General features: G+C 40.4%; 1 protein-coding gene across 3 annotated transcripts in view; it reads left to right on the plus strand.

The window, feature by feature from the left end:
- Nucleotides 1–25,543, plus strand: part of PRKACB (protein kinase cAMP-activated catalytic subunit beta) — a 103,573-nt gene that overhangs the window by 64,406 nt on the left and 13,624 nt on the right. For 2 of the 3 annotated variants that reach the window (XM_020795066.3, XM_020795064.3), the window contains exons 2-4: nt 20,404–20,465; nt 21,909–22,037; nt 25,360–25,458. In XM_020795066.3, coding sequence (XP_020650725.1) covers nt 20,404–20,465; nt 21,909–22,037; nt 25,360–25,458 — 290 coding nt within the window. Of the gene's footprint in view, nt 1–4,481; nt 5,296–20,403; nt 20,466–21,908; nt 22,038–25,359; nt 25,459–25,543 lie in introns of those variants that run through there. The other variant, XM_020795068.3, reaches the window with a different exon arrangement.

Consider the following 25,543-nt stretch of genomic DNA (forward strand, 5'->3'; position numbering starts at 1 on the left):
CAGAGAACAGATGTTTGAAGGCTGTTCACTGTTCTGACATTGTGACCAACTGCCAAAATCGAGGTAGACAGCCAGCTGGCCCTCTACTCTGAACCTGGTGCTGTTGAACGCCAGGTCTGTATCCAATAAATCCCAGCTTATCCAAGACCTTATTCAGGAGGAGGATGCAGACCTGGCGTGCATAACTGAGACCTGGATGGGTGGGGAAGGAGGGGTTCCTTTAACCCTTTCCTGCCCCCAGGCTATGCAGTCCAGCACCAGGGCAGACTGGAGGGGTGGGGGGGGAGTAGCCATTGTTTATAGAAAATCTTTAGAGGTTACAAGGCGCTCCTCGGTTGTGAGGCCAGGTTTGGAGGCCCTTCATGTGCGATTTGGGACCAGGGACGGTATTGGGATTTTGCTGGGTTACTGCGCTCCCCGTGACCCAGCCACCTCCCTACCGGAGCTGGCGGACTTTGTCTCCACGGCACTGTTGGAGTCCCCGAGACTTCTGATCCTGGGTGACTTCAACATCCATGCGGAGGCGGAGGTATCCGGTCCAGCTCTTGAGTTCCTGGAAACCATGGCTTTCTTGAACTTGTCCCAACATGTTAACGGTCCCACCCACATGGGCGGCCATATGCTTGACCTGGTATTCTCCACTGAGAATAGTGAGCGTGGTCCAATGGTGGCTGACCTCGTGTCAGTCCCCTTGTCATGGTCGGACCATCACCTGATAAAATGTAACCTCGCAATGGAGCAGGGAGCAGGGACCTATTTTAATGGTCCACCCTCGAAGGTTACTGGATCCCATGAGATTCCAGGATACCATGAGAGGGATTCCAGCAGCACTGTCTGGTGCTCCTGTCGAAGCTCTGGTAGACGGCTGGTTCTCCACTGCTACTAGGGCTGTTGACACGATCGCACCCAAACGCCCTCTCAGGAGCAGAGCTCGGCCAGGACTCTGGTATACCCTGGACCTACGAGCAATGAAGCGAATAAGGAGACGGCTAGAGTGCGTGTGGAGAAGGAAACCGACGGACTATAACAAAATTGCTGTCAGGATCGCAACTAACCATTACCTGGCCAAGGTAAAGGCTGCCAGAAGATCTTACATCGCTGACCGGATAAGTGATGCTTCTAATCAGCAGGCGGAACTCTTCCGTATAGTTCGCGATCTATCCGGAATTGGTCTGGGTGAAGGGCCTCCCACTAGCATCTCACCTGACCAATTTGCAGCGTTTTTTAAATCTAAAGTGGAGGCCATCTGCCGGGACCTTTCTCCTTTTTTAAATAAAATGGATCAAACCAAGATGTCCAGCGCTCCGCCTTGCCCCGTTATTCTCGATTCCTTTCAGCCTGTGATGCCAGATTTGGTGGACAAGGTGCTTGATCGCTGTCGGGCCTCCACCTCTTCTCTCGACCCTTGCCCGGCCTTGCTAATCAAAGCAGCCAGGCCTGTAACAACTGAATGGGCCACCGCAATAATTAATGGGTCTCTCAAGGAGACACTCATTAGGCCCATTAGGAAGAAACCAAATTTGGCGACGGACGACATTGGAAACTATAGGCCCATCGCCAGTGTTTCTTTCCTTAGCAAGGTGGTCGAGAGGGTGGTGGCAGATCAGCTCCAGGCACTATTGGACGAAACCAGTGCTCTGGATCCATTCCAGTCGGGCTTCAGGCCGCGCTATGGTACGGAAACGGCACTGGTCGCACTGATGGATGACCTGTTGAGGGAGGCCGATGGGGGCAATATGTCCTTGTTGGTCCTCCTCGACATCTCAGCAGCCTTTGATACCATTGACCACGGTATCCTCCTGGGGAGGCTCTCTGAGTTAGGAATAGGTGGCCTAGCGCTTGCTTGGCTCCGTTCCTTCTTGGAGGACCGGCCCCAGAGAGTACAGTTTGGAGAGAGGGTCTCGACCCTGTTTAGCCTCAATTGCGGGGTCCCACAGGGGTCGATCATCTCTCCAATGCTGTTTAACATCTACATGAGGCCGCTGGGCGGGGTCATCAGGGGGTGTGGAGCTTCGTGTCACCAGTACGCTGATGACATGCAGCTCTACATTTCCTTTTAATCTACCTCAGTGGATGCCGTTCCGTCCCTTCAGCGCTGCCTGGAGACTGTATTGGAATGGATGCAGTCGAATGGGTTGAGGCTGAACCCGGACAAGACGGAGGTCTTGAGGGTGGGTGGTCCTCCCGTCAGCGGTATAGGCAACTCCCTTTCTTTTGGGGGGACGACCCTTACTGCAAAGAATGAGGTCCACAGCTTGGGGGTACATCTGGACCCGGCGCTTACCATGGAAACCCAGGTGGCGTCCGTGGCCCGCTCCGCCTATTTCCATCTATGACGGATTGCCCAGCTGCATCCATATCTTGATCGGGGGGCTCTCACTACTCTAGTACATACGCTCGTAATCTCGAGATTAGACCATTGTAACACACTCTACGTGGGGCTGTCTTTGAGGTTGACGCGGAAACTTCAGATGGTCCAGAACGCGGCAGCCAGGTTACTTAGTGGGGTGAGAAAACACCAACATATCTCCCCCACTCTGGCTGCACTACACTGGTTGCCCATCCGTTTCCGCGTCGACTTCAAAGTGCTAATGATCACTTATAAAGCCCTAAATGGTTTGGGACCTCAATATTTGGCAGACCGTCTTCTCCCACCCAGCTCTACCCGAATCACCCGTCATTGCCAGCAGGGACGGCTGAGGGGTCTGATGCAGAGAGAGGCTCGGAAGCAAAAAACTAGAAACCGGGCCTTCTTGGTGGTGGCCCCTCAGCTATGGAATGCCCTTCCAGCAGAAATTCGGCTGGCACCCTCGCTGGGTGTTTTTAAAAAACAGTTAAAAGCTTGTCTATTTAAGCAGGCCTTTCCTCCAGTCAGCTAAGTTTTTTATTTTTTCTTTCTCCCTTCATATTCCACGCTGCTAACTTTTAATCCAATTGTATTAATATTTTAATTGTATTTTATGATTATCTATATTTTATATTGCCATTTTATGTTGTAATCCGCCCTGAGTAGACATCGTCTAGAGGGGCGGGGTATAAATTTAATAAATAAAAAAATAAAAATAAAATTGGCTTCGTTGAAAAAAAGAAATTTCAGAAGTCCTTTTAAAACTGTTCCCTGCCTCCCCCCTCCTTTCCTGAACTTTTCTTGACCTAAGAAAAAAATAAAAATATCCCCCTCTAGTGGCAGAAGGCGGAATAGCAGCTTCCCATTAGTTTCCCATTAGTTTCTATGGACGGAAAAGAGCAGATACAGATTAAATGATTTTCAGTGCATTCCTATGGGAAATGCAGATTCGACCTATGAACTTTTCGACCTACGAACTGCCTTCCAATATGGATTAAGTTTGTAAGTCGGGACCCCACTGTACTTTGGAAGTAGTCTTGCTCCTATTGGTACTGTTTTTAGTGTGTGAAACATATACTATGAAGAATTTCTAAGTCTTGTGCAGACTCATCCAGATTTAGAAGGACAATTCTGATTCTGGATGCATTTTTGCTCAGACAATGCTGAGTATTATTACTTATGTTCTGCAGATTCATAGAACTAGACTCTTCTTTTCATGGGTTTTAGTTAACAAATCCCTGATGCTGTACATGTTATCCTGATCTTTCATTTAACCTTTCAGTACCACAGTGGCACTATATTCCGATACATAGCAATCATATGCAGGGCAAATGCTAAGCTATAATTTGTTTTCTTAATTATAGTTAAATATTATTGAACATCATGGCTGAGTTGTAGTTCAAATAGATTTTCATATGACTTCCTATGCATTTTATAAATTTATACCATTATTTCATGTTTGGGAACTTAACCAGGGTTAAGGCAATAAACAATGGTTTAATGCAGTCAATTTCAGTCCTTCGTGCTGCTGATATTTTGGACTTTAACTCCCAGAAGCTTCAGGCAGCATGACCTGTGATTAAAGATTCCTCAGAGTTAAATTCCAAAATAGTTGGGAGTACCAAAGGTTGAGAATCACTCATTTAGTAGTATGTTTGTACCAGGCCAGGACTTGGACAAGTTTAGGTGAAAGTAGTTTTGTGCTTTGCTTATTAGTAATTTTAAGGAAATCATACTCTTTAACAACAACAGTCAATTCTGACTTGTGGCAAGCCTTTTAAGGGTTTTCTAGGTAGACAGTACTCAGAAGTAGTTTACCCTTCCCTTCTTCTGGGGGCTTCCTGGGAGTGTGCAGCTTGCCCAAGACCACACAGGCTTGCTCTTCTCCTTGAAGGCACATTGGGGAATAGAACTCCCAAACTCTGGCTCCACAACCAGATACCTAACTCAGCACGCTATCCATAGAGCTAGGGTGCTTGTTTCCATAGCACCATATTCTTCTTTGTGGCCTCTGTGAACACACACATTTGGGTTAAACTGCGCCTGCGCTGGCTTTCTCGGAATTTTCTAGAGCTTTTTTTCTGAAAAAGTAACAAAGTTTAGACTGCCCCTTCTACGCATGCTCCATCCCTCACAGCCTCAGTTCCATTTTTGCCGCCCTCGTGCTAGCCACGTCTCGGACAGAGCTGTTATTTAATTTACTGTTACTATATTTTACTAGGACATTCTATTAAATCAGGTTCTTGCTATGGAATTGACTTTCTGAAATGCTTAAAAATGGGCAATGTTAGTGATGTGGTTTTGGCTTTATTAGATAGTAGTGTGTGGAATAAGAAATTTCAAAGATATTGTTGGATTCATGTATGGAAATAAGTGATAACTGAAAAAAGTTGTCTCAGATTATTTGTTTGGTTACTTACAGAGCTTTCAATAGAAAATGTGTGTCTTTGGAGAAATACTGATGTAGTGTTTTTTTTATCATACATGTACAGCAAAGAAAGATGTTTTCCATATGAATAGATTAAAGCCTTAGCAAAGAAAAAACTGGCTGGGTGAAAGCAGACCAATAATTCTCCTCTAAGGTTGCTATGGAAACAAGCAGTGCTTGATATAATTGAGAACATCTTAAAACATCCTGGCGTTTCCTTTTTCTCTGCCATTTTGCATTGCTTTGTATCTGTATAGGTAATACAGGTCCAAAAACAAGTAGTTAACGAGCATCACTACTGAATATTGATCTAGCATTCAGTGCTGATTTTTTGTTGTTGGTGGTTAGCTTTCAAAGCTCAAACTGCCAAGATGTAGGCAAGCTTCCTGCATGTGTTTATCTTCCAGTTTTAGTAGCTGTGTGTGAGTGCACCAATGCATCTACTCTAGAAATTAAATAATTCATTTACCAGACGAATATTACAAGCAATATGTTTCCAAAGCCTCTTTCAATATGAATGGTAAGTCTTTTCCATTGTTAATGTTATTGTTTTGTCTCAACCATGATTTTTTTTTCTTTTAAGAAATCTACAAAATTGTCCTTGTGCTATCATAAAATTCTCGTGGGCTTTTCCATTTTCATAATCTAGATATTTAAACTGTTACTTAAAATCATTCATTACTACATTATTTAATACTCCATAAATCATTAGAATGCAGCATGTTCTCCATGTAGTTTCAAACAAAATATAAATTAGAATGCAGGTAATGCTCTCAGATTTGCTTTGTTTATGGTTAACTTAAGTTCAGTTTTAATTAAAAGCTTTTCAGAAAACATGGTATATTTCAGTTAGTGCTTTGGGGCATTTTTAAGTCCCATGTACATTTTTACAGATGACATTTTGAATCAGAAATTTGTCTCATTAATTGCAAAATATAACTGTTTTTAGTTTTCTAGGTACAATATATTTTGATATAGGTATACTCTTAAGAATTTATATGTATATTCTGGGCATGCACACTTAAAGCACTGCCATTTAAATAGAACCTGATTTGATGAGGTAATGAAGGAGCTGCAGTAATCAACTTGGTGAACTGATTTTGTTAGCATTTCCAAAAAGACAACTTGATTTTGAGATTATATATATTGCACACTGCAACAAGAAAAAAAATTGGAAAATGGGAACCAAATGAAGTACATTCCATTTTTAGGATATACAAATAGATTAATGCCTATTTCCAGAAAAAAGTCTTATCAAAAGGGCATTATGCTGCCCGAACTTTTAGAAATACTTCTAAAATTATAAGAACTTCAGCAATGTTGAAGTGCATTTTAAAGAACAATGCTTCTTATAACATTTTAAGATTATTCATATGGCTGTTTGTAGCAATTTCATAAAATGAAAGGTCACTATAGAATTAGGTTTTTCAAAAAGCTAATTGGCAAGGTTAAAAATTTTTTTTAAGATCTGTTAGCTAGAATAAATTGCCTTACTAAACCTCCAGTCCTGTAATCATGAAACAAACATGAGGCATGACCTGCTTCGGGGAAAGGCAGTGTACACACAGAAGAAGAGAATCTGCTGCCTAATTTATTTCTTGCTACTGCAAATGCAGCTGCCAGCACAGATTGTAAAAGTGTAGCCCACAAGGAATGTAGGCTGATAAATTCATATTCTCTTCCCCCTCCCCCCCCCAAATTAAATGAAGGGAATCTAGTACATTTTCTGTATCCTTGTGCATTGTAAACATTATCTTGAGCAGAATCCAACTCCATCAAGGGCAGATGCTGTGCCAAATCTGGTATCTGTAAAGTGATCCCATGGTGAATTGAATCCCTTGTATGCCTAACTGGATATAAAATTGCATTCCACTTCCAGTGCTATGCACAGGGTAATGTCTGTTTATTTGTAAACATAATTGCAGCCCTAATCAGGAGTCAAGGCTGTTGAGCTTTAATAGATGGGCAGATCAAGCTGTGTCACATCACATGATAGCAAAGAAAGAAGCATCAATTTGGCTGTTTATTGTTTGAAAATGACATGCCTATCTTAAATCCTACATGCTTTGGCTTGAACTGCATAGTTTCAGCCTAAACATGTATGCTTAAACTGGAAAGCTTGAAAGGGCCACACAGGCTAGGACAATGCATGATTCATTCTTTTATATGTGGTTGAAATATAGTAATACTGGGCTTGAGGGAGACTGCAGGCAGGATAGGCATCCTGTCGTATCTGAAGGATTAGACCATTAAGGCTATCTCTAGACCTTAAGAGAAAAATACTTGGCTCAAAGGTGGCCTATCTTCTTTGGAGAAGGGGAGGGAGTCTGAATTTAGCTCCTACATGTGCTACCAGTCAGCACTATGTTATGGCAGCCTTTTCAAAAGAATTACATGCCCCTCTATACTCCAAGGCCACTGCTGGGAGACATGATCAATTTATTATAAATGTGGCTAGCATTTCTAATCCCATTTTACAGACCCATTGTCTGCCACACAAATAGAAGCATGTTGTCTTGAAAGCATAACTTTCCCTTCTTCTGCTTGGAATTCTGACATCACTTGCTAGGACAGAAAGCATTTCATCATACATGGGGGCGGGATATTCCGGAGTGTGAGAGTAAAAGCATTTGAGGTTAACTATTGAGCATTCACACAGATGTCTACAGCTGTTGCTCTGATTACTTTTTTCTTGGTGCATTAGAGCACATTTCTTTCTTATGGGATGCTTTCAGACATCAGTTTCCTTCAGATTATGATTTTGAATTTTTAGGAATGAGCTGTATGCTATGAAAATAAATTGAACACACCAGGGGAAGATGAAGTGACTATAATGTATAAGCACAGGTCTCCCTGCCAGTAATATGACCTATTGCAGGGAGGTTCAGAATTTATTTGTGAAGTACTCTTTCAAAACTTTTAGGTTCTCTTAGGCTGTTAGGATTTGGATAGATTTATCCATTATGCCTTGCCCAGTGCTGATTTCTACATTCATTCATTGTAAGAATTAGTATCACTTAAGTTTTGCATGGCACTTTAGTTACTCCAGATTTTATTGTAACATTCCATGGAAGAAAGACTCTGTCTGAATAGGTTGCGGGAAAAACTGTTGATTCGTGAAAAGTAATTTGAGAGTGAATGTGTGAAGGCTTATATGTACCTGGTTGTGTGCTTAAGAATATGTACTGAGTTGTCTCAAGAGAAGCATGAGTGGCATTGCACACATGCAACAAGATTTTCCTGTTTTCTGGTTCCCACTCTCAGCCCCAGAATTTTCCTGAGGCTCAGGGGGGCTCTACAAAGTCATGAGACGGGGCGCTGGAGACTGCAGTAGAACAGGTAAATTGATAAAATACAGTGAAAGCTGCTTTTGAGCACATGGAAGTACTGTTCAGGTAGTAGGTGCCTGTTGAGTTTCAGTCTGAAATGGCTCCCCTGTCTTTGTACACAAGTTTATTTCTGTGGAAATCAAAATTTCCCATACACACCCACATAGTTGTCAGGCTGTTGTACTCCAGTGAAACACGCTAGATGGGCTAAATACTGTACAGTGGTGCCCCACTTGACGACGATAATCCGTTCTAGCAAAATCGCTGTAGAACAAAATCATTGTCAAGCAAAAGTAAAAAGCCCATTGAAATGCATTGAAAACCGCCCATCAGCTGTTTTGATCGTCGTAAAGCGAGAAATCGGTTCCCGAAGCAGGGAACCGATCATCGTCAAGCAGATTTTCCCCATCTAAACACCGTTTTGTGATCGCAATAGCAATCGCAAAATACTCATTGTGAAGCGATTTCGTCATCTATCGGGGTAAGTGTCTAGCGGGACACCACTGTATAGGATATGAACTTCTGTAAGTTATTCTTTCAAGGAGACAAGCATTGGCAAATCTTTGTGCTCAGCTGCCCATGGAGAAATTAAAAAATAGTGTATGACAACTTCTTCCTGTGCACAATACAGTTGACTTCTGACTGGGTCTGGACCAGATTTATGCATGGTGTATTTGTCATCAGTAAATTAACAAATGAACACACTGCTGAACTTGTTCCTATTTTGAAAATTTATTGCTTCTCAATCAATGAAGCAGTTAAGGCAAAGTGTGGTAAGCTTCCAGGGCCCACAAACTCATATCCATTCTTTAGTGAAATAGAATGTTCAACTAGTTGTACTGAATCAGATTTTTCTCAATTTGAAATAGAACTGAAAAGTGCAGGGAGGGACTGAAGCCGAAGGTACTGCAGTTGTACTTAAGCAAAAGAATGTTAAACTGTTGAAATATCAGGTGCAGTATGCTTTTTTAAAGTATAACGGAAAATATATGCTATTATCTTTACATTATTAACAACTATCCCAGTAAAATAACTTTCATATAAGGCTTTGAATGTGTTTGAATATAACATTTAAGCCAAACATGGTAAAACAGATAACATTATTTAGAGCATTTTCATAGAATCATAGAATAACTGAATTGGAAGGTGCTAATAAGGCCATTGAGTCCAACCCCCTGATCAGTGTAGGAATCCAGATCAAACAGATCTGACAAATGGTAGTCCAGTTTTCTCTTGAATGCCTCCAGTGTTGGAACACTCACTACCTCCTGAGGTATTTGGTTCCATTGCTGTACTGCTCCAACAGTTTAGATGTTTTTCTGATAATAAAAATCTAGCTTCCTTGCATTTGAGCCCATTATTACATGTCCTGCACTCTGGGATAATCGAGAACAGATCCTCCTCTGTATGACTACCTTTCAAGTATTTGAAAAGTGTGATCATACCTCCCCTCAGTCTTCTTTTCTCAAGGCTAAACATGCCCAGTTGTTTCGGTTTTCCCTCATAGGGCTTGGTTTCCAGTCCCCTTGTCATCCTTATTGCCCTCTGAACTTGCTCTAGTTGGCATATTTGTTAAAGTGTGGTGTCCAGTACTGGACACAGTAGAGCAGTGGTTCTTAACCTTTGTTACTCAGATGTTTTTGGACTGCAACTCCCAGAAGCCTTCACCATCAGCTCTGCTGGCTGAGGTTTCTGGGAGTTGCAGTTCAAAAACACCTGAGTAACAAAGGTTAAGAACCACTGCTCTAGATGAGGCCTAACCAGTGCTGAATAGAGGGGGACTGGTACCTCATGGGCTATGGAGACTATCCTTCTGTTAATGCATCCTAAAATCCCATTTGCCTTCTTTGCAGCCACATTGTACTCATATTCAGCTTTTAATTTACAATTCCAAGGTCCATCTCGCTCATAGTATTACTGAGCCAAGTATCTCCCATCTTGTAACTGTGGATTTGGTTATTTTTTTCTTTGGTGTAGAACTTTACACTTGTCCCTGTTAAACTTCATTCTGAAAATTTTCCAGTTCTACTTTTTTTCCAGGAAACCCACATCACTTATTACAGTAAAGTTTGTAGTAATGATTGCAGTCTCTCATTTTTGTACGTGAAGTTTTTGTTGAAAGATCCGCCACACAAACATTTCCCAAAATGGGACACAGGAGAATACAGTATGCTTGTAGACTGAGCTGTATGTTATTAAACTGTGACTAGTTTCTTGGTTATGATCAAGGCATTACTTTTCATGATAATGGTGTAATCTTGTGAGCCTGATTGTCCAGTTTTTATTTTTGAAGTGTCTGTGCGGCACTGTGGTGTGAGGAGGGTACAGTGAGATTAAGAGTTTGCTATGAAATAGCTGTGTATTTAAAAAAAAGTGGTCCCTTGTTATAACAGGCAGATAATAAGGTCTGAATATATCATGGAAACATAACTGTAGGTGTAGACAGTTTCCACACCCATAATAAAATTGTCTGTATTGTGTTTGTGTATAAATAAAGCTAAATAGACAGGGTGTTCTCCTTTGTTCAGAAATGACCTAAGTTTAGGCAGGATTGCTATCACTTTTTTGTCCTGTCTTGTTTCAGTGACTTCCTGATTACTATTCCTTTTACTTTCATGGTTGCTATGGAAATATATGCTTTGGAAAAATACAGTATTTCTGATAAGTGGTTGCTTCACTCCACCCGTCATACTGTGTGTGAGGGTTGTAAATGCCGCTGGACAGTAATTTTCTCATGGACGTTCAGCATTTTCTGTCATCCTTCCGACTGCAACATACTTCTGTACTTGATTGCACTTGCTCCTAGAACTACGGTTTCAGTCTAGCAAGATCTGTTACAGTTTAGCTTTTGGAATAGGTAGCCATGTTAGTCAGTGCTAGTATGGCAGACAAAAAAATAAATAAAATGAAGAAGAGGAAAACATTGTGGCACCTTAGGGACTAACTGCTATATTTCTGAAGAAGCAGTGGAGTTGTCCATGAAACCTCACATTAAAATATAGCAGTTAGTCTTCAAGGTGCCACAACGTTGTTGTTTTTTCTTTTGCCTGACATGTTTAGCTTTTATCTTCTGTAACACTTCTGTAACACTGCTTATCAGATCATTTGAATTTTTGAAATAGTGAGGCTCAAAATAAGTCATGAGTATATATAGATTCTCAGCTGAAGATACAATTTAGCCATGTCCGCAAACTATGAGCAAGCTACCCTTTACTTTGGTGGCTTCTGCTGATTATAGTTTCATATTTTTCTGCAACAGAAAGACATATTTGTGTTGAAAAACATGTGACCTTGGATCCATGGCTGCCTGAAGTCCCCAGATACGTTTGCATGTGTATTCAGTTGTATGAGTACGAAGCAGCCTTTATTCCCAGGGAATCCGAAGGTGATATAAGGAGCGTCTTTTCGGATTATCATAGACTTCAGGCTAACAATGGTTTAATAATTACCACAGTAAAAGGGAGACGTTGGAGCATGGTGATAACTTCATGTAGTGCACAGTATAAATTATTCTAGGATTTGACACTGTGGGGATGGGGAGGGTAAAAGAGGTTACAAGTAGTAAAACAATAATCAAGGGCCCAAATCTTTTTCCCTAGTTATGCTAGCATAACACGAAGGACAAAACTTTTGGAGGCAAATTGCTTCAAGTTATCACTTTATGTATATTTGTTGCATGCTGAGTTATATGATAATGTGCAACTGATATTTCCAGCGATTTCTTCACCTGGGTCACTTTACCTCAGAGAGCTATACCATCTGCATAGCTATGCAAGTGAATTTGGACCAAGGTTTTCATCCTAAAGTTAACAGTTCCTATACTCTTAGATTGATTTTAAATTGTGTGTTAAAAAAGAAGTGTGTAGTCAGCAAAACAGGCAGGTGTTTTCTTTACTAAAAAGCTCAGTCCCAGCTGACTAATTTGCATGATGGTCTTTTCCCCCTCTTCCAGAAGGGTGTGGGGATAGCTGTCTGTCATGAATGATCTTCAGAAATTACCACCCCTCTCTTTTTCTGTATGTGTACAGAAAACTCTCTTCTCCTGTCAGATTTAACTTAAACTAGACCCTAGATTTCTTCATAGTATTTTACTTTATTCAGAGGCTTAGAATTTCATGATTGTGGTTTTACTACACTTGTCAGTAGAAATTAAGCTGTACAGTAGTTTAAAAACTAGAAAATGGCATTTAATCAGTGCAGATGGTGCTTGTTTTTATTCAAATTAGTTTACGCTCCTACTTTTAAAAAAATGATGAATTTTGTGCAGAGAAGGGTTTGTTCAGAAGTGCTGGCAAGCCAAAACTGTCCATAAGGACCGTCAGTTTGCACATGAGAATTTAAGGAAAAGAGCCAAGTGATTCATAGCTCTTAACCAGACTTCTATGAATAAAGGTGTGTCTTTCCTGATTTTTTTTCTCTTTATGTGGATGATTCTGTATGTGAAATCATTTTGAAGATAACAAGAGAGCATAATTAATAAGCATTACTACAGCAGCTTATTTTTATCCTGGTTTCCTCTGTGATAAGCCATGCTTAAAAAGCTGGTGCCGATATAATAAAAGTTCATTTAATAAGAATCCAAGGTAACAATTGCAAGGCATAACAAAACATGGTCATAAAAATATTGACATAGACTATAGTATTCGTTAAAATAATAAAACAGTAAATTATAATAGTAAAGTATCATCCCTAGATTGCTATATAGTAGGAGCCTCATATCCACAGGCTTGTTATACCCAGTCTCAGTTACCCTCAATTTAACACAGCTGTATATACAACATAAAAGGGGCAGGCCTTATGGCATTTGTCCCACCCCCTTGTAGCTTTTCTCCCACCTCCTATGATATATACCAGTGGTTCTTAACCTTGGGTAATCCAGGTGTTCTTGGACTGCAATTCCCAGAAGCCTTCACCACCAGCTATGCTGGTTGGGGCTTCTGGAACTTGCAGTCCAAGAACACTTGGGTTACCCAAGGTTAAGAACCACTGATATATACAGGCTTTGCTGCTATCTGCTATTTCAGGCATTTGCAGTAAATTATGGAATGGATCCCCTGCAGATATAAGGATCCTATTGTATTTATAATGTCAGAACTTAACTTGCTCCCATTTATTATAAGGATTGTGCAAATAATTTATATAAACCCTAAAATGTTTAATCATAGTTTACATAAGTATATAATGTTCCAAACCTTAGATCTGTTAATTATTTTGGTGTTTTAGCTGTAGTCATTCTTCCTGTTCCTCCTGTCAGTCTTTCTGTAACCAAATTACTCATTTACATGAGGTAGATTTGCCATACTATAATGTATAATAGTCATGAAGAAGGAAAAAATGGTGATAACTATCTACAGTATATAAACATACAGAAAGAAATTCTTTCCTGAAATCTTAATTTTAAGGCATTGTCACTGTTGCTTAATTATAATTAAATTCACATTCCAGATCCACATGTCCAACATTTGCTAATTATGCTAATAGATTTCTTAAGAATTCCAAAATAACTTACTGTTTGTATAGAATCATTAAATAATAGGTGTCCAGAGGTGAATGTTTTAGAGTTCTATTTGCAGACATGTTTCTATTATTTGTCTAAATGTTATGTACTTCTGTCTGATTTTCCTGGTGGCCTACTTATGCATGCTAAAATCTGATGTAATTTTTTTTTAGCTGAAGGGCATAGCTGTGTATGTAGAAATATATAGCCTTTCATCCAGTGTGTGAATTAGATTGATATGATTGCTATGCAGAAGTCTTTATGATGTAGCATGAGAGTTGCCAGATATAGCGAACGACTGAGCCTTCTTTTTAAATTTATGCCAAAATTTTAAAATAAAGAATAGATGTGTGGTTCACAAGAGGTAAATGGTACCCCAGACAAAAAAAAAACCCTATTCTGAATTCCAGCAAAAAATTTTTTGCAAAACATTATTTGTGTTCTTAACAAAGTAGCATGCTTGGTAGAAAATGGTATGTTCCATTCTACTTCACAGTGGGTTGGTTCAAAAAAGAACCTAAAAGTGCAGCTAGATGAGACTGAGGACTCTGGTCCAGCATTATTTTCCCACAGTAAGCAACCAGCTATGCTCTGGAAGCTTACAAACAGAACATACAGTTGTGTTCAAAATTATTCAACCCCCACTGAAATTGAATGTTTTGGCCATTTTGACATTGATTTTGATCATTCAGTCATCTTGCTTACATTTACATGAAAGAGGCATTTGTAGGTCAGAGAAATATAACCTTAAGTTTATAATGAAATAACCACAAATGTCTTTTCTGTGCTCACATCATTATTAGTTTTTATTCAACCCCCAAGTGACATTCAATCTTAGTACAACATCCTTTTACAGTTATAACAGCTTTTAAACGTGAAGCATAGCTTGACACAAGTGTCTTGCAGCGATCTACGGGTATCTTCGCCCATTCTTCATGGGCAAAAGCCTCCAGTTCAGTCAAATTCTTAGGCTTGCGCACTGCAACTGCTTTCTTTAAGTCCCACCAGAGGTTCTCAATCGGATTTAAGTCTGGTGACTGCGATGGCCACTCCAAAATGTTCCAGCCTTTCCTCTGCAACCATACTCTAGTGGACTTGGAGGTATGCTTGGGATCATTGTCCTGTTGAAAGGTCCAACGTCTCCCAAGCCTCAGGTGTGTGACGGATTGCATCACATTTTCATCCAATATCTCCTGGTACTGAAGAGAATTCATGGTACCTTGTACACGCTGAAGCTTCCCTGTACCTGCAGAAGCAAAACAGCCCCAAAGCATTATTGACCCTCCGCCATGCTTCACAGTAGGCAAGGTGTTCTTTTCATCATATGCCTTGTTCTTCCTCCTCCAAACATAGCGTTGATCCATGGGCCCAAACAGTTCTAATTTTGTTTCATCAGTCCACAGAACACTATCCCACAACTTTTGTGGTTTGCCCACATGACTTTTGGCATACTGCAGTCGACTCTTCTTATTCTTGGGAGACAGCAAGGGGGTGCGCCTGGGGGGTTCTGGCATGGAGACCTTCATTACGCAGTGTGCGCCTTATTGTCTGAGCTGAAACTTCTATACCCACATCTGACAAATCTTTTTTCAGTTCCTCAGCAGTCACACGGGGACTTTTCACCACTCTACGCTTTAGGTAGCGCACAGCAGTCGAAGTCAGCATCTTCTTTCTTCCACGACCAGGTAGCATTTCAACAGTGCCCTTTGCCTTGAATTTGCGAATGATGCTTCCTATGGTGTCTCTTGGTATGTTTAACTTCTTTGCAATCTTCTTATAGCCATTGCCCTTCCTGTGAAGACAAATCACCTCTTCTCTTGTCTTCCTGGACCATTCTCTTGACTTCACCATGTTTGTAACCACACCAGTAAATGTCTAGAAGGAGCTGAGTATCACAGTCATTTTAAAGCTGCCTAATTGGTGCTTATTATGCTTGATTGGTGCTCGGTGACATCCACAGGTGTTTTCAATACCTGATCGAAAACACCTGAATGAACCTCTCTTCTTCAGAGTGGTAGTCTTTAAGGGGTTGAATAATTGTGGCAATGAAGAAACCACAAAAGAAACATTTACTACTGTATTACATAAACAATTGATGTTATTTTAGTTGCATTTGGTTCTTTAAAACGTCCTTGTAGGATTTCATTCTGAATACAATTCCAAATTTACACTATAGTCCCTAAACCCCTTTACAGCATTGGGGGTTGAATAATTTTGAACACAACTGTAAATATAGTAGCACCCTTCAGCTTGTATTCACTGGCAACTGGATACATAAGTGTATAGCTCCTGATATTGGATGAAAAAGCTAGATGTGGTGACTCATAGCCATTGATACATGATGGGTTGTTAGATGCAATAAACTTATGTCTCTCCCTGATCCCACATCAAGAGGGGGGAAATGAAAGTTTTTACTTTTAACTCTATCACCATTTTCTGTTATATATGAAATCTGGGAACAATAGCTTATTTATTCCTTAGTGAACAAACCAGGATATTGAATCACGTTGATGGATGGCCATCTGAAGGCGCAGCCAGGCCAATAATTTTATTTACATTATATTTTCCCTTATCTGCAGATACTTCTGTTCCAAACCTATTGAGCTGAATATGGATCAATGGAAGAAATTAGAAGAAGAAATAGAAGCAGTTCAGTTAATCAGCAAGCAATGAGCTATAATGTTCAGAATAGTTCTCCATAAAGATCTCTAAAATTCTTCAGATCTATTTAACCTTTGTACTAGTCAACATACACCTGGTAATAAAATATGAATATGAAGTCTAGGGTCACAGAGGAATACAGTTATAAGGCAGTGTGAGGACAACCATACATAAACTATTGGCTCTTCCAGTTCCACCTAAAGTGATCTGAGAGAGCCAGTGTAGTGTAGCGTAGCATAGTGTAGTATAGTGTTATAGACAGTATATCAGACTAGGACTCAGGAGATCTTAGTTCAAATCCTTGCTTGGTTGTGGAAATTTACTGGGACCATGGCTCTGTTAATAGTACACATTAGATATCTCATATATCTGGGAAACACTACTAGGGTGATGATTAGTCAGAATCTGTTTGACAGAATATCACACACAAATTACTTTGCTGAACAGGAAAGATGCTTTTTCAGGTCATTATATGGGTTGCTTGTTTAGAGGTCTGTGTGTGGTTGCTGTGAAATTGCTAGATCCTGGGCTGCTAATTTTGTTCTCACATGCAGCTTTAATGCTTCGAGCCATTAAATTTAATCCAATCTATTACTAAATGTGTATTTCATGGTGAAAGTGGTAATGGAAGCGGTTATACCTATCACTTTAAACTCATAAATCTTTTTATTTCATGACATCATATGTAACGGTTTTGAGTGTACAGCACATCCAAATTCTTTTTTCTTGAAGTGAAAACTATGTCTCAGTTGATTTTTACAGCACTAATTTTTTGTATAACCCGAGCCATTTTAGGAAGATGTGGGAGGAGTGTACAGTATTCCAATATCCATTTACTAGAGAAGAGACGGGTGGGAAGGGGCAGTTGTAGAGATAACTTTAATTTCTGTGTACCATATGGAAAATGCATAAAATATTTTTCTCTTTCTTTCTTCTCTTCATCACATCTATATTGGTGAATGTTCCTGCAAATCCTTGGTGAAACTTTTAGAAACTTTTGGTATGCTCATTCTTTCATTAGAGCCCAAAGTCATTGACTATACTATAAAACTATGAAAAGGGGGGAAACCATAGTTTCCTAAAACTAAAGCATAATTAAAATGTGCACTTGGGGTGGTGGCTCAAAGATAGGGTTATTTTATATTAGAGAAACCTTTTTTTTCCTTAAAAGTGCAGAAGACGATAATTTTTTGATAACAGGTTGCCATTACAAACCAGTAAAAATAGACTATACTTAAACTTCCTCAAGCTTTCAGTGAAGCAGTCTGATAATTTGATGTGCAGATTAGGCACACAACAGCTAAACCACACTTTAAAACAAAGTTGGGGAATGTATTGTCCAGATGTTGTTGTACTGCAGCTGCCACCGTTAGCTGTGCTAGCATAGGACTGAGGGGAGTCCAAGCATCATGAGGGCAGAATGTTCCCTGACCTTGATTTAAAGAAAACAAAATACTACTTTAAAATTCTATTTTTTTTTTTAGTTAGCAATTTTGTTTCTGTTCTTCACAAGGTAAGAGTAAAAAGGGAAGTTTAATAACTATAATGTAAAGATTTGCAAACAATAAGCAGAACGGTCAAAAACAACACAGGCCTGATTCAGCACAGCAAAAGCCATCTTATATAGTCTTAACATATTTAGTTAAAAGTAAGTCACACACTGTTCACTAGTGGTACTCTGTGTGATTGCAGATCCTTTTAAAACAAAAGTTTTAATTGGGTAGCAGAATTTCCTGAGTGAGATTAACAAACTGATATCTTACATGAAGGCATACATGAATACATATATGAAGGGGTACAACAGATTAAACCTTCCTCTGCAGCCTCTATCAGTTTTATAAAAGAAAGAATGTGAAAGAAGACTTTCCAGTGAATATTAAAAAGGGAGAACCATACAAGAGTAGAAATGCAGATTGTAGAATAAATATGTGAGTTGTATAGCCTGAGACTACATGACCAGCTCACCCTTTTTTACAGCCTCAGCTGTACTTATTTTCCCAGTGTTTGGATTAGGCAGTATAATAATTTCATTTGGGGGCTAGGTGCACATTAAACCAGGTGGTAGAAAAGGAATAGGGTGTCAGACCTCCCTAGGTTATCATCCCCTGCAGTAATATCATCATTAGTAGTTTTCTTAGCAACAAACTTCTTGTGAGTACAGGTGCACTGACACCTAAGTATTCTCCTTGTTTAAATTGAAAGATGGGCTCTGCAGAGCTGAATTTTCTGTAACAAAGAAACTAAAAGGGATAAATTGTGTTAAGAATGTATTTGGAATACTAGCTTTGCGGTGCGATAACTGAAAGCCAGTGTTAAACAGCATGCATTCATTACATGTGCATTTTCTTAACTTAAAACACTCTTACTCTGATTTTTTTTTTTGCATCAATAAATTCTATTAAAGACTGTGGGGTGTTACTATGGTTAGAATCCCTTTAGGTCTTAGAATGCACCATACAGTCCCTTAAGTTGGTTACTATGGTTGAAACACCTTTAGGCCTAAAAATGCACCATACAGTCCCTTAAGTGGTGAATGTCAAAGGTCTCAAAACGACAGGATCCCATTAAAGTAGAAAATTACACAAGGCAAGATCCAGAAATGTCTGTATTTAATTCAGTATAGACTGAGCAGCCACTACAGACCATGATTGCCAGTAGCAGTCCTTTGTCCCATACAGTAAAGCAAGCTGTGGTAGTTAAACAGTTCCTGATGTGACTTAGAGGTGTATTTATTCTTTTATTCATATCCTTTCTGTTTGCTAAATAAGAGGCCCAAGGTGGCTGACAAATACAGAATTAAATATTAAATATAGATTAAAACTTAATGTCAGCTGTAGCCAAGTAAAAATGCAGTTGAAAATACAATAGGTTAGAGCCAGTACTCAACATAAAAAAATATCCTTCAACTCAACAAGACCTGCTGTATAAAAATGCATTTGCTTGCTGGCAAGACAACAGAAAGGGGACCTACTTAACTTCCCAAAACATAGGCATTCAAAGTATCTCCCGGTTCATAAGGAAGAATGTGATATTCCTCAGTGGAGGACAAATTTCTCAAAGGCTAGATCCCCATGGATATGTTCCTTCCTGTGCTCATGCTCAGATTCTCATTTTCTTTGTGAAAGTAAATCAAGTATTGTTGGATCTTTTATATTTAGTCCCATTTTCCATCTTCATCTGTGGGTAGAGAAAATATTTTTGTGACTAGAATATAATAAAATAAATAAAAGATAAATGAAATTGCCCTATTCAACTCTCAAAAGATATTGGGAATTATTCTTGAAGAAGTCTTAATGAGATGACTGTGAAAAAAAAAGGCTTTCCAAGTTTTCTGTTGGAAGCTTTATTGGTTACCAAACCTTCTTTCTCCTCAGCTCTGCTGCATGTGCCAATAGGCCCAACTAGTTCAGCAACCTTACAGAAGAAGGAATACAGTCATCCTAGTTCTGGCCACTTCAGACCAGGATTCTCTACCTTTTCTGGCCAGAAATAACAAGTTCCTTTCACTTATAAGTACAGGATTTTACTGAATTACACTTACTGTGGTTTGGCTGATAATCATGTTCAGAGATTATTATTATTTTAAAGATTCTTAGTGCACATTTTACACAACCATGTAGAATGATATTACTCAGTGTATTAACACAAATACAAAATTAGTACTTTGAGGAAGTCTCTGACTGTGGGCATCTCTAATGTGCACTTTTTGTAACCCTGTGTTTTGCCTTTGCTTGCAATACTGCTGTGCACTTATTCTTCAGCTTGCAGACAGCCTTTAAGTAAAAGTGATGCGCTATAGCAAGGAGAATATTTTGCTCTCCAAAAACCTATAGGGTTTTTAAAACAATTTGCCTCCAGTCTTATCTAAGGGGTATGTGTGTTTGCATCACCTTAAAGCCTGCTGGCTTCTATAGTGGTGTGGCCTGTTAATTTAAACTAGCACAAGTAAGATATTGTTACTTGATAACTGTTACTTTAGATAACTGTTAGATCTACTGTAGAAATCTTGCTGCTTATAGAGTATGAGTTGAAGAGTACAATCTTGTTAGCAGTTTTTAAAATAGCTTTAAAATATTATTTTTAAAAATCCAGTTACAGTAGGAAATTATATTAAATGCTATGTTCTTATTTTTGCTTTCAGTGAAAGAGTTCCTAGCCAAAGCCAAAGAAGACTTTTTAAGAAAATGGGAAAGTCCCCCTCAGGTAATAAAACCACTTAAAATGTTACTGGCATGTAATTTGCATTTGGAGATAAAGGAAATAATGCATGCTGCCATATGTGCTTATAAAATAGAGTAACAAAAACCTCTAGGAAAGCATTGAACAAACTCTTCTATCCTATTAACATATTTTGTGTATTTATCCACATTTATTTTAAAAGTTTGAGCAAAGAAATACTTTCGGGATTTTTTCATTTCTGCGTAGACAACTCATAGGGAGGTTAGAATTCAGCATCTTTAATGTGCTTCATTGTAGTAGAAGGATGTAGTCAAATTGTTGTTAAGATTAGAAGAGTATAATGCAGTAGTTAGAGTATTGCACTAGAACTTAGGAGACCTGGGTTCCAGCCACAGGTGGACAAGAATCTGACTCAGTTACTTTGAGCCAGTCACATTCTCTTGGCCTGACCAACCTCATAGGGTTGTTGTGAGATAAAATGAGGGTAATGCCTTGACCTCATAACAAATAAAGGAACATTTTAAAAACATTATATGTTTCTTGTCATCTATGTAATTGTGCTACTTAGATGTAGGGGATGTAGTCAGGCACGAATCTGTGTACAGAGTGGAGTTGCTTAAGCATGTTTGTAGTTCCTGATTTAAATTGCTTTTTGAGATAAGTTAATGTATTTTAAATTCTGTACACAAAATAAAATTTGGCAGAAGGCTTCAAGAAGCACATTTAAACCCAGTCACCTGGCCAAGTATGTGGATCCTAGGCTGAATTGTTAATTACAATCCTTCTAAAGGCTTTGGTTGTTGATGGCACTGAAATGGAAATCATCTCTGCTCTGAAATTGAATGACTGTGGTAAAGGTGCTTTATTGGGAAAAATAAATGTGCTTTATTATTATTAAATGAGGCCCTGTGGGGCCTAGCAAGAGGAGGGAAATCAGAGATCAAAGCGATCCCACAGCCACGCTAAAGACAGCACAGGGCATAGCAAGAGGAGGGGAAAAGGGTAAGGCAGTGTGGCTGCGGGATCGCTTTGATCCCTACTTTCCCACGGGGCATAGCAACAGGAGGGAAAGCAAAAAACAAATGACCTGATGAATGACAAATTGATTCATTGTTTGTCGGGTCACTGGGGGCAATTTGTGGGTCATCAATTTTGATGACCTACAAACCAAGGCGAAGCCCCATTTTGGCCCTTCATCCCCATCTCTAGTTGTAATGTTTGCCTTCTCCAGGTGTAACTGAGCAATAGGATTTTGGCCATAGTCAATTTTTCTCTTGAATGAAAAGTATCAAGAATACTTTTTGAGTAAAGAAAAGAGAAATGCTGTATATACCACTAATTTCCTTTTACATTTGCAGTAGAATATGGTGTTTCCCTTATAAATGAATAATATAGTTGCTACTATATTTTTCATATAGTCATTTTTAATACTTAGAATATTCTATCGTATGTTTTCTGCTTATGTAGAATACTGCTGGTTTAGATGACTTCGAGAGGCTAAAAACACTTGGAACCGGCTCATTTGGCAGAGTCATGTTGGTGAAACATAAATCCACAGAACAGTATTATGCCATGAAGATACTGGATAAACAAAAAGTTAGTACATTCTTAATAATAATTTACTCTTTGTGTGAACTCTAGTTGTTGACATATGTTTTTTGCCAACTCGTGGTTCAGGTGGACCAGTTTGCAAAGGTTTTACAAGGTGCACTAACGATCCCAAGCATTTAAAACAGTTTTTGAACATTTTAAGACACACTTAAAATAGCAAAAACAGACATCGATAAGCGAAACGGGGACCTGAACTGTCATCGCTAAGTGAGGCAAGGTCCCGAACATCACTATGCGAAATTTCCCCATAGGGAACATCGCTAAACAGAGCGCAAAATCTCTCCAAAAACCTCATCACTAAGCGAATACATCGTTAAACGAGGCAATCGCTAACCGAGGCACCACTGTATTTCTGTGGTCCGCCCTCAAAGACTACTGGATCTGGTTGGATTCCAGGATGCCATGAGAGGGGTTACGGCTGACCTGGCTGGCGCTCCTGTCGAGGCTCTGGTTGACAGCTGGTCTACCGCTGCCATAGGGCTATAGACATGATCGCGCCTAAACGGCCTCTCCTGCGTAGAGCTCGGCCTGCGCCCTGGTTTAACCAAGACCTTTGAGCGATGAAGCTATCTAGGAGAAGGCTAGAGCGTAGGTGGAGGAAGAACCCGACAGATTATAATTAGATAGCTGTCAGGGTCACAACTAACCTTTACCTGACTAAGGTAAAGGCTGCTTGTCGAACATACTTCGCTAACTGGAGAAGCGAACCTTCAAATCAGCAGGCGAAGTTATTCTGTATAGTGCGCGACCTATCCGGAATTGGTCTGGGTGACGGGCCTCCCCCTAGTTTTTCACCAGACGAATTTGCAGCATTTTAAAGATCTAAAGTGGAGGCCATCCACCGGGAGCACTCTCCTTTTTTGAATACAGTGAGTCGAGCTGAGATGTCCAGTGATATGTCTTGCCTGGTAACTTTCGATTCCTTTCATCCTGTGACACCTGATACTATGGACAAGGTGCTTGATTGCTGTCGGGCCTCCTCCTCCTCCTCCCTTGACCCTTGCCTGGCCTGGCTAATCAGAGCAGCCAGGCCGATAACAACAGAATGGGCCACAGCAATAATAAATAGATCTTTCCTTGAGGGCAGGTTCCCACCTGCCCTCAAGGAGACACTCATTAGGCCTATAAGAAAAAAATTTAATATGCCAATGGATGAAATTGGCAATTATAGGCCCGTCGCCAATGTTTCTTTCATGAGCAAATTCGTCGAGAGGGTGGTGGCTGACCAGCTCCAGGCCCACTTGGATGAAACAAATGCTCTGGATCCGTTTCAGTCGGGCTTCAGGCCGCGCCAAGGTATAGAGACTGCATTGGTCGCCCTGTATGATGACCTGTTGAGGGAGGCTGACAGGGGTAAAATATCTCTGTTGGTCCTCCTCGACATCTCGGTGGCCTTCGATACCGTCGACCACGGTATCCTGGGGAGGCTCTCTAAGTTGGGAATTGGTGGCTTGGCGCTCGCCTGGCTCTGTTCCTTCTTGGAGGACCGCCCCAGAGAATGCAGCTTGGGGAGAGTGTTTTGGCCCCGTGGAGTCTCAATTGCGGGGTTCTACAGGGTCGATTATCTCCCCAATGCTGTTTAACATCTATATGAGGCCGATGGGTGGGGTCTTCAGGGGCTGTGGGGCATTGTGTCATCAATATGCTGATGACACGCAGCTCTACATCTCCTTTTCACTAGCTGCAGGTGATGCCATTGTGTCCCTTCAGCGCTGCCTGGGGACTGTACTGCAATGGATGCAGGAAAATGGGCTGAGGCTGAATCCGGACAAGACAGAAGTTATGAGGGTGGGTGGCCCCGTGGTTGGCAGCTTGGGTGACTCATGTTTGGGGGGGTGACCCTGGCCGCGAAGGGTGGGGTCCACAGCTTGGGGGTACCCCAGGACCCGATGCTCACCATGGAAACGCAGGTGGCGCCGGTAGTCCGCACTGCCTTTTTCCATCTTTGGCGGATTGCCCGGCTGCGACCCTATCTCGACACGGGGTCGCTCACCACCTTGGTGCATGCACTCGTAATCTCAAGATTAGACCACTGTAACATACTCTACGTGGGGCTGCCTTTGAGGCTGATGCGGAAACTTCAGGTGGTGCAGAATGCGGCGGCCAGACTCCTTAGTGGAGTGAAAAAATACCTGCATATTTCTCCTATTCTGGCCATGCTGCATTGGCTTCCCATTCGTTTCCGCATCAACTTTAAAGTTTTAATGCTTACTTATAAGGCCCTAAATGGTTTAGGACCTCGATATTTGGCGGAACGCCTGCTCCCACCAAGGTCTACCCAGATCACCTGTGCGAGTCAGGAGGTGAGGTTGAGGAGCCTGATGCCGGGAGAGGCCTGGAAGGAAAAGAGACGAAATCTGGCCTTCTCGGCGGTGGCTCCTCGCCTCTGGAACAACCTCCCTCCAGAGATTTGCGCGGCCCCCACGCTGGGTACTTTTAAAAGTGAATTAAAAACATGGATGTATATTCAGGCATTCAATCCAGTCAATACTTGATTTTTCTTTTTATTCTTTATTTATTTATTTCTTACTCTATTTTTGTTTTGTAATTTGTTATTGGAAGAGTTATGTAATATTCTTATGTTATTTTATTGTTCTTTATGTTATATTGGAAGCCGCCTAGAGTGGTCGCATAGACCACTGGTTCTTAACCTTGGGTTAGTCAGGAGTTTTGGACTGCAACTCCCAAAAGCCTTCACCACCTGCTGTGCTGACTGGGGTTTCTGGGAGTTGCAGTTCAAAAGCATCTGAGTAACAAAGGTTAAGAACCACTGGTATAGACCAGATGGGCGGGATACAAAACAAACGAACGAACGAATGAATGAATGAATGGTTGTTGTGGGTTTTTTGGGCTCTTTGGCTGTGTTCTGAAGGTTGTTCTTCCTAACGTTTCGCCAGTCTCTGTGGCCGGCATCTTCAGCGGACAGCACTCTGAAGATTAGATCCCGGCCGTGAAAGCCTTCGCGAAAATAAATAAATATTGCATGCAGAACATAAATAGTAGGAGGAGCCATGGCTGCCTGTCATCTGACCAGCACCTTGCCAAATAGTCACTTTCATTCTGCACACCATAATTTATATGGGACACTAGCTATAGAATGTACTGTTCCTTTGCTTAATGAAGCATCTTCTGAAAGACAGATGATTGCTTTGCTGTATATATTTGTGGCATATACATGGGTATAGTGTTCCTTTAGAGTTATACACAGCAGTCACCATCACCCTTAGAAATGTTCTTCTTTTCCATTAAAATATTTCAAAGTTGACTTCTTGTTAAGACTAAACATTAAATATGTTTTGTTTTCAAGGTGGTTAAACTGAAGCAAATAGAACACACACTAAATGAAAAGAGAATATTACAAGCAGTAAATTTTCCTTTCCTTGTAAGACTGGAGTACTCTTTTAAGGTAAATATTAAACTCTAAAATATCTCTGATATTTATATTGTATCATTTCTTGTCGTTTATAGTCCAGTGGTTTCTTCCTTTTTCA

The sequence above is a fragment of the Pogona vitticeps genome, chromosome 4 (assembly GCF_051106095.1).
Source record: "Pogona vitticeps strain Pit_001003342236 chromosome 4, PviZW2.1, whole genome shotgun sequence".
NCBI lineage: Eukaryota > Metazoa > Chordata > Lepidosauria > Squamata > Agamidae > Pogona > Pogona vitticeps.